We start from the raw sequence: 9,308 nt of genomic DNA, 5'->3' as shown, positions 1-9,308 counted from the left end.
ATAATAATATTGCTGGGTTTGACGCTGCATTACTGGTCATCTAATGTTAAGTTAAGGCTCTAATAAAGAATGCCTGTTATGGATATATAAACCTACCTTTAACCATTATTCAATGCTGGTAGTAAGCCGTTTTATTTGACAATTGGTCCTTTTACCTTGATATTAGCTGTGTTAGCAGCTAATCAGTGTCGTTAGCACCAGGATGGCACCTCTGATTTACTCTTACAGAAAGAAACAACCTAACACGCTTGTCAGTAAAAGTCCATGGAGTCAACCTTGAAAACCTTACAGGACTCATTTAGACCCTTTCCCCACTGAATTTAGACTTTTTTGGGTGCGGGATTTTAGACTGGAAAAAAAATAATTTTGGAGCTCCACACTTGGAATATACTGTCAGATTCTGGACCCCACCATGTCCTAAAGACATACACACACACACACACACACACACACACACACACACACACACACACACACACACACACACACACACACACACACACACACACACACACACACTGCAATGTTGTCAAACTGAATATGTAAAATTTGTTACAGCAATTTTTGTATACCATCTTTGATAATTGTTTTAGATTTTATAAATATTGTTAAAATGACAATATCTTCTATTACAATAATTTCTAGGACAGCTTGGTGGACGCACACGTCCGCCATTTGGACCTTAAAAAGAAAAAACACCCAGATGAAAATTGTACTTAAATACAAGGTTTCTCTAAAAATCATGTGTCACTTTTGTTGACACACACTGACGCGGCTGATTTCTGACCCAGAGAGACATCTTTGTGTCACTTGCTTGTGCTTATGACCTTTCTTTTGGTAAGCAACTGAACCATGGGTATCCTTTCATGGCTCCGATCACGTGTTGTGTGGTGCTGTCTGTGACCGTTTCTTTCCAGATACAGAAACTATTTGGAGAGCAACTCACTGCGCAGCCATTTTCAGCTGTTGCCAATATGAGTCATCATGGAACGTGCGAATAAAATAAGGAAAGGTTAAGAGATTGTTTCAGTCTTTTATGTCTCAGAAGCTCCATCAATGTTAAACAAATGTCAGCTATTAACAGAAGCTGCTGCAAAAATGTCAGTGTGATGAGATCCGGCCCGGCATCAGTGAAGAACCTGCTGACTGACAGGCGACAGGATTCAGACGCTTATCAAGAAGTGTGAAGGTCAGATGGGCTGAATGGCCTGAAGGGCATCTGTGTTGAGATTCTCTTCATCCAGCATGCATGGCCCCAGGGAGCTGTGCTGAAGAACAGAGCTCAGAAAGCTGACAGGAAGCTGATGCGACAGGAAGTGCTCCAGCTGCCTTTGTTTTGTTTCACCGCCTTCATTTGTGTCCAGTAGATTGTGACACAGCTGCTGTTCACACAAGGTTCTCATACTTATTTTCTTTTGTTATCACTGAGATGCAAATTATAGAAGGGGGGTAAATAATAAAATATAGAACCTTATTATTCGTGCTATATTTATTAGGACACTTTTGGTTATTTCTTGAAATCCTCGATATAAAACATACAAGTCACAACAATAATGTTGTATGTTTTTTCTATAAAAAAACAAAAAAACTTCCCATGATCTTACCAGCTTCAGATAATCCAAGTGTCACTATGAGAGCACAGTAAGATAGCGCTATGTCACGAGCCTTCACATTGTGAGGGAGATCAAATCGTTGTATTTTTCAGAAGTGTTCTGTTTTCAAGTAGACCTTCTTTTGGTTTTCTAATTGAGGGGGGATGTATAAAGTATTTAAAATTATTCATCATCTTAATAAGCCACCCACTATCATCAGTCACACACCACTTATCACCATCATTACCCAGCAGCCCCTCCGCCCACCACACACACATCAACAGAGAAATGTGAAAGATGAACGCTAGACCTATGCTACTGTGGGATACATTTACTCTGAAATAAATCAGTATCTGATTAGGTCTGCACTGACAGGGATGTGTGTTTAGGGTGTGTAATTACCGCCATAAGCCTTTCACTTGTCATCTTTTAACCTACCTTATAAATAAATGGTTTCTGGCATTTCAGTAACATGTTCTGTTATAATTGTGATGGCTCTCATCATCAGAGGCAAATTTTTTCCTTTCTCCATTGTTGGCTGTCAAATGCGAAAATTAATATACTTTCAAATTTGGGTGCATTTTCCCCACTTACACCACATATTAAGGTGGTAGCAATCATTTCATATGTGGGGGGGAACTTAGATGTTTAAGTAAAATATTACATTTAAAAGTAAGTGTTAAATATTGAGTCCTGGATATAATGAAAATATTTGTGCTTAAATTTGAACGTAGTTAATCATAATAATCATGTGAAAATAAAGCCAATTGATCTTGTTGTACGCTAATTTATGAAGTTGATGTAAAGTTACAAATTGTGAGCCGGGATGTGCTTCCAAATGTGATTGGAAGTGTCCGTACATGAGCTTTTATTTTGACACATGTAAGTTCTCTGTATGTCGTTGTTGCGGTTGTGGAATACAGCACCGTCGATACTCCCCGTCAACCTGCTTTGGCTACTAATCAAATTAAAAAGCGACACTTCAGACCCTCGGCTATATTAGCTTTTCAAGTGGGTAGAAAGTATAGTAATAAAAGGCGTGTTTCAGGAAGAAAACACCACCACAGAAATGTTATGCTAGCTAGCTGTTGACATTAGCAGGTTTTCGTCTGTCAGAGATGCCGGTTGTAGCCACCAGGGGGCAGCGTTGTGTAACCCAAAGACCGGTCTCCAGGGTGGAAAAAGAACATCAGCGGTGAGTCAACGCTTCACCGGGGCGTGTCCCATCATGCCAGAATTCCGAGGTTTTCCTGCATAAATCCAGAAATGTATTTTAACCTGAAGCACAGAAGGAATGATCAGACGTGCATTGATTGGATGCAGTTTAAATGATCACCGACCACTCTTATTGTTACACCTCAGATGTGTTTAAAATGGCCGTTTCACATGCAGACTCGTAGCTGTTATTACAGACTCATGGGGTAACTGTGTCTGTATGATTTCAATCCCCTTTTATGCCAACAACTTCGATCAGTCGTCAAAGTTGTCTTGGGGGGGGGAGGGGCAAGTTGCTGCGAGGGGGCAGATCAGCCTGAAGAATTTTACTTCAAACACAAGACTTTGTGCTTTCAGGGAGCTGAAAAAGTTCATCAGTAGTTGGTTTTAAAGATGTCCCATAAGAAGAGAGGTCATGGCCACCATAAAGACACAAAGGAGGCGAGCGGAGTAAGTTGCAGACGGAAATAGTTTAGCTCATGTGTTATGCTATGAGGATGTTTTCACACGTCGCAGAGAATGTGGTTTGTTGTTGCTTACATGCTGGTGTGAATTGTGAATATTCCTGACTATTCCTGTGAACACGATAGAAGTAGTGTGTGTCTGTGCTGATGGGACAATGTGATTAAAAAGAGTGTAGAGTCATTAGGAACCAGGGTGAGGAAACCATGCAGAAATACACAATAGCAGTCAGTTTCCCTAAGGAAAGGATGTGTGTGTGTGTGTGTGTGTGTGTGCATGCGTGTGTGTGCTTGTTTGTGGAAGAGGGGAGTCAGTGAGTGAGTGAGTGAGTTAGGGGGAGCTGGTACATTCCAAAGTCAATGCTAGATTACTCTTTGGAAGCGCCAGATTCAGCTGGAAAGTGTGTCATCTGAATTATTGAGACACACACATTGCCTCTTTCACACACGTACAGCTCGGTGTGGTAATTGTGTGAAAGTGTGTGGGGAGTGGCAGTGTGTTGGGGAAGGCATGAAAAAGATCCACCCGTGGAGACAGGAGAAAGTGGCAGAGCAGGGTGCAGCTGTATTTTGTACCAGTGTCTCCTCCTGATCCTTCATTCATCATGGCATATGCAAAGTACTGGATGACTTTTGTGAGTACCTCTCTCTCCCTCTCCCTCTCTCTCCCTCTCTTCTTCCAGCCTATAGCAGCCATATAACTATCAACCTGCTGGCACCAAATAAGACGCTGCATATCTGCTTATATACAGCGGAAAACCAGCACAACTAGTTGAAGAGTGAAGTGCTCAATGCTCTTTATAACTTGGCAGGGACTCTGCAAAAATAACCTTTGAAATGCGCTTACATTACAGTAAAAGCTGTCAGTCTTTATCTGTGAGGGTGTGTTTGTGTGTATGTGTTTCAACTAAGTTATGCTCGAACGTGCTCACTTCTTTCAACTTTGAATGAGTTCCAGTTGTTCATGGAGGTGAGAGTTTGGCTCAGAGGTCGAGCTTGCTGCAGTGTCCCGTAGGAGTAAGAGGATAACTCGGCTCTCGGATGTAGCGTTTTAAAGTATTGGTAATTGAATAGTTTATTTCCGAATTTATATGTTGATAGAAAAACGAGAGCCTCTGAGGGCATAAAAAAAATTGTCAGAAATCCTAATATTGAATTACCATTGATGCTGCACAGTAAAATAGAATCCGTGGCCAAAGTAGGGCCTGTCAAATACAGAAAAGAAAATCTAAAATCAGAACGCAACATTGTCACCAGTGCGCTGTTTTATGTTTTTACGTTTATTTATCTGTTGTCTCATTATAGTGTCATGTCTATATGAATGGACTTTTTATATATTCTGTTATTTTAGATATTGTTCTTGATGTGACAGGTTTCGTGCCTACCTGTACAGGGACATCTTAGCTAATTGGTGTAATTATCTTTAATTGTGCGCCGCCCATGTGCAAATGAACAATTTAATTCATTTAAATTCATTTAAAAGCAATCATGATAACAATGGGCCTCACAGGTGAAATCCCCCTCATATATTTTTATGTTGGATATTTTTCAGAATAATTTTTGCAGGTCAGGACTGAATGGAGCAGCATGAAGAGCAAAATACAATGTTATCGCTTTTCACCATCAGTTTTCAGGTTTGGCCTTCCGAGGCAAAAAAAAAAATGGCATCGAATCACAACCGTGATATCTGCCCGGGAAATTATGTGATCGCATAAAAACTGAGAATGCATTGTTTTGAATAATACAGCACCGATGTTAGAGGAATGGCTTTGTAAGAAAAATGATTAGTTTTTCAATGTGCATTTTTCTTGATAAACATTCGAGTAGATTTATGATACTATATGTTTATTATATTGCAATCACAATACGGTACGTAATCATCAGCACTTAAGTTTAGCATAAGTGTTGCGAACCATTTAAAACTCTACATTAATGTAAAGTATTCATCACCTGATGACATACAACCCACACACTTGTGAACCGTTAGAGCTCCGTTTGAGGGGGCTTGCCGTTTTTGTCCTTTCACTTCAAAGCAGTGAAAGAAAACAACCTGTGAAACCAGTCGGATGCTCAATCGGTGAGACAATAGACAATAGAATGGAGCATCCTGTGGAGACTGAATGTCCAACCAGATTCATGACATCATAAAACCCCTCAGACTCTGTGTGTGTGTGTGTGTGTGTGTTGTTGTTGTGTATCCTTGAACTTGCTCCATAGTGAGGAACAGAATCCATATTTTATCAGCAGAATGACAGTGAGGACATTTTGCACATCCTTACATCTTCAATGGTTTGTCAGAGTTCAAGACTGGGTTTTAGGGTCAAAGGCTAGGAAATGTATCATTGAAGGTGCAAACCAAAAATCTAAGATCAAGGATGTTTGCGCGTGTGTGCGTATGCATGTGTGCGTGCTCGCGTGAGCGTATGTTCATACATGTGTGGGCGTGTTGAGTTAAAGAGAAGTTTCCTTTCCCACAATGCTGGAACATTTTTAGGATATTTATTTTATCGTCTAGATGTTGAGATTTGTGTTGTTTCAGTTTTAAAAACTTCAACCAAGTGTTGATCTTTTAACATTGGTGGTGCAAGGACGCCGAGATAGAAGGGCCCTGGTGAGAGAAGGGGGGTCCCCAGTGGCCCCTAAGTTGTGGTTAGCCCCAGTGTAACTACATTACCTCCAGTAGAGATATCGTAGTTTTGTTTGTAGTTTTGAACTTAATCGTATTTCTCATATATTCAACGTTATATAGTAATACAGCATCCTAATATTTCTCTGCCATTTATCAGGTGAAACCGGCGAATATCTTACATGTAATTCGGGGTTTCAAATAAATAATTGTAGAGAACAGAAGAATTTTAGAACCTTTGAAATGGATGAGATCAGAGATGTTTGAGCAACTCTGTGTGTGGAAGGGTGAAAGACTGCTGCTCCAGTAAATCCGTGTTTGTCTCCCCCTTCTGAGCACAATCCCGCTTGAGAGGCTGTGACCTTGTACATGTTGATTGTATGAATAAGAGCTTCATGTTTGTTTATCTGCTGCCTGTGTGTCCTCCGAATGTAACGGCAATGCTGAATGTCTGTGTAGAAATGAAAGACGCCATCTGTCAATGGGGAGAAGCTCATCCAGTACCTGGACAAGTTTTCCTCAGAGCGTAATGTGTCAAGCAGACATTCCTACCTAGCTACCTAAAAGTCACTGTCTGTGCTCAACAGACAGTCACAGATTTTCCCTTTTCATCTGGATTATTGAAGCGTGGCTGGAAAAACCCAGTTAGCACGCGAACCAGCTAGCCCCTGCTTGACAGATAGTGTAATAACGCTTTGAACCTCAAGGGGTGATAGTGAGTCATTTTAGCATCGCGTTTTCCCTCTGTTCAAAATGAGAAGATGAAAAAGCAGCACAGCCCCAACTTTATGTGGCAAACAGACGTCCTGAACTTGTTTTGAAAATTCACTTCCTTCTCTGAAAACTGACACCACCTGCAAAGTTTATCAGACAGCAGAGTTACTGGAAATGTTTTATTTCAGCAGTCTGGTTGGATTTTACTTGTTGGTGCTCATTACTAGTTGGCTTTTCTGTAATTGTTTTTTTTTTTTTTATTAATTTTTTTTAATGCCTAAAAATATGCTGCTCACATTCATATGAATGTAATTTTTTAATCACATTAACAATAGACAGGTTATTCAAATTGTAAAGATTGCTTTGTTACATTGGCACCTTTACGTAGTAGGACACTCCATTACACACCGTTAGCCTTCTGTTCTGATCCTGGCTGAAACCTGCGTTCCTCCGTTTAAGGAATTCAAAACAAAACTTTATGTCTTCATGTAACAGTAGTAGCATTTCTCAGTTATAACAATCCGTCCTACTTCTCAGGAAAGTTTTGAATACATCCAGGATGTGACCTGGCATGGCTGACCCACTCTTAGTCATCCTGCAGGATGACCACCGTGGTTTCTTCTTGCTGTATCCAGCGTAAGAAAGCAATTCCACTGGTTGTACTTTTGATCTATTGATTGTTCTTTGCCACTGCTGCCAACGTTAGCGTTGCTCCTCTGCTATCATGTGTTCCTCAGGCTGACCTATGATCTGTGACCCTTCCTGGGCAACTGCACACGCTCACCCAGGGTCTTTTGGGAGCCCCTCAGCTATGACACATAATGTTAGATTGACCAGCTTTGCAAATACCTCTGTTATGTTGGTATGGAATTTTTGAATGAAATATTTTGACTCTATTTGTCCAGTCAATTGTAAATATAACCCTATGTGTAAATGATTAGATGACCTAAATGGTACACAGCAAGTTATATTTTCAACTCTAGTTAGAATTTTTCTCTAAATTATGGAGAGTATTGCAACAATTATTGTATCATATTGTATAGCAGTACATCCTCTTACCCCATGTATCATCTTCTTTTTCATATTATGAGGTCCTTGTTGATACCCAGTGCCAACCACGACCCACTTGACCACATAAAATGTAGGTCCATGTCTCAGATGCAACGGTTTGATTGCTGCTGGCTGCAGAGATTTTCCTGCTAGAAGCTCTGAGTATTTGTGAGGAAACACAGCCGTGTGTGACGTGATGCTGGACAGAGCTCGTAGATATCTGGCTCTAAATATAACAGTGATCAGGTTTAGCAGCGGCGTCCAGTTACGTGCACCGGCATCTGTGGCACAAGCACACAGAAGTGCATTTATGACAAATATCTGATCATTGTCATTGATTTTCATACTCTTATTCAACTCCAATGAGCCTCTCACCGTCAGCTGATCCAAATCTTCGCGGTGAAAGTTTATCACATCAACAGGTGGCTGTCTTTGCGCCACATGACATGACAGCAGGATATTGTTATTTCCCATGGTGCACCAGCTTGCTTTACTGGCTGGGTTTGGTGGCACATCACACTGCTAAAGGCGTGTCCGCCTGACAGGGAGCGTTCCGTGCAATGATTGTTTGTGAATATTTTCTTAAAGACATGATGTCCATTGTAACAGTATGGAATGCACCTGTTCTGTGCAAAAAAAAAGGATTTAAAAAAGGCAGACTTGTACGACCTCATTCCACACACACACATACACACACACACGCACGCTGCTTCACTGCAGTGTTGTCAAACTGAATATTTAAAATTTGTTCCAGATAGAGTCATTTTTGTATGCCATCTTTAATAATTGTTTTATGTTTGAACAGATATTGTTAAAATGATAATATCTTCTATCACAGTAAATTCTGGGGCAGCTTGTGTTATCGTGACAGGCCTATTGGTACTGAAGTGATTCTGTAAGGGTGACCCAGACAACGCTGGAACCTTCTGTGCTGATTGTGTTTCTTTTTCATGTCAGACATGTCCAGTTCAAGTCGATACGGTTACTGGACAGTTTTGGACTGGCAGCTGGTCTCCTGAACAATCTAAAGACATTCTTAAGTCTGTGTTAGTGGTGCTGTCCAGCAGGCTACTGCACCACTCAGTGTCCCTCTGCACCTGCTGCGATGCTGCAGTGCCACCCATTCATCCTCCATAAACAAACTGCTCCTTCATGCTCAGCTCAACTGACCATTTCAGCTGCTGCGTGAAAAGAATCATCATGTTTTGACTCGTTCCTGCTAATCGCACCCACGGATTCTATCACAGTGACTCACTTAAAGAGCATATTGTCTGCACGCCGCACCCAAGAGCTGTCCTAAGAGAGGCGCCATACACCCAAGTATGGGTGAGGTAGAGCTGTGGAGTTATGAGCATGATTAAAATGACAAGGCAACAATGGAGAAAAGGTTCATAGCTTCGTTATAGTTTTCACACTGCTGGTGTTCAGGTGATCCTGTCCGTCCACTTTAATTATTTGCTGAATGTGTAACCTTGAACACTGACACGGCTCAGAGTCAACACCCATGCCTTCAGCCATAAAACATCTTTGAGTCTCACAGCAAAACTCCACATGCTGCTGTTTTGATGCGCATAGTCGTGATGAAAATCCCCCTCACTGACAGATTTATGGTTAAATTTTGAATTCTTTAGGATTAAACAAGATTCCTCC

At 41.0% G+C, this 9,308-nt stretch overlaps 1 protein-coding gene across 6 annotated transcripts in view; it reads left to right on the top strand.

Annotated features, from left to right (window-relative positions):
• Positions 1 to 2,504: 2,504 nt before the first annotated feature.
• cast (calpastatin) overlaps positions 2,505 to 9,308 on the top strand; it is a 36,594-nt gene continuing 29,790 nt past the window's right edge. Inside the window, exons 1-2 of one of the 6 annotated variants that reach the window (XM_086198716.1) lie at positions 2,505 to 2,787; positions 3,165 to 3,257. In XM_086198716.1, coding sequence (XP_086054842.1) covers positions 3,201 to 3,257 — 57 coding nt within the window. In that variant the 5' untranslated portion in view covers positions 2,505 to 2,787; positions 3,165 to 3,200. Of the gene's footprint in view, positions 2,788 to 3,140; positions 3,258 to 3,611; positions 3,904 to 9,308 lie in introns of those variants that run through there. The other 5 variants (XM_086198722.1, XM_086198725.1, XM_086198727.1 and 2 more) reach the window with 5 other exon arrangements.

Source organism: Aulostomus chinensis, chromosome 3, assembly GCF_037954235.1.
Source record: "Aulostomus chinensis isolate RoL2024-O1b breed Wild chromosome 3, RoL_Achi_v1.0, whole genome shotgun sequence".
NCBI classification, from domain to species: Eukaryota; Metazoa; Chordata; class Actinopteri; order Syngnathiformes; family Aulostomidae; genus Aulostomus; species Aulostomus chinensis.
Note: the sequence above shows the minus strand (reverse complement) of the source record. Positions and strands in the feature narration are given on the sequence as shown.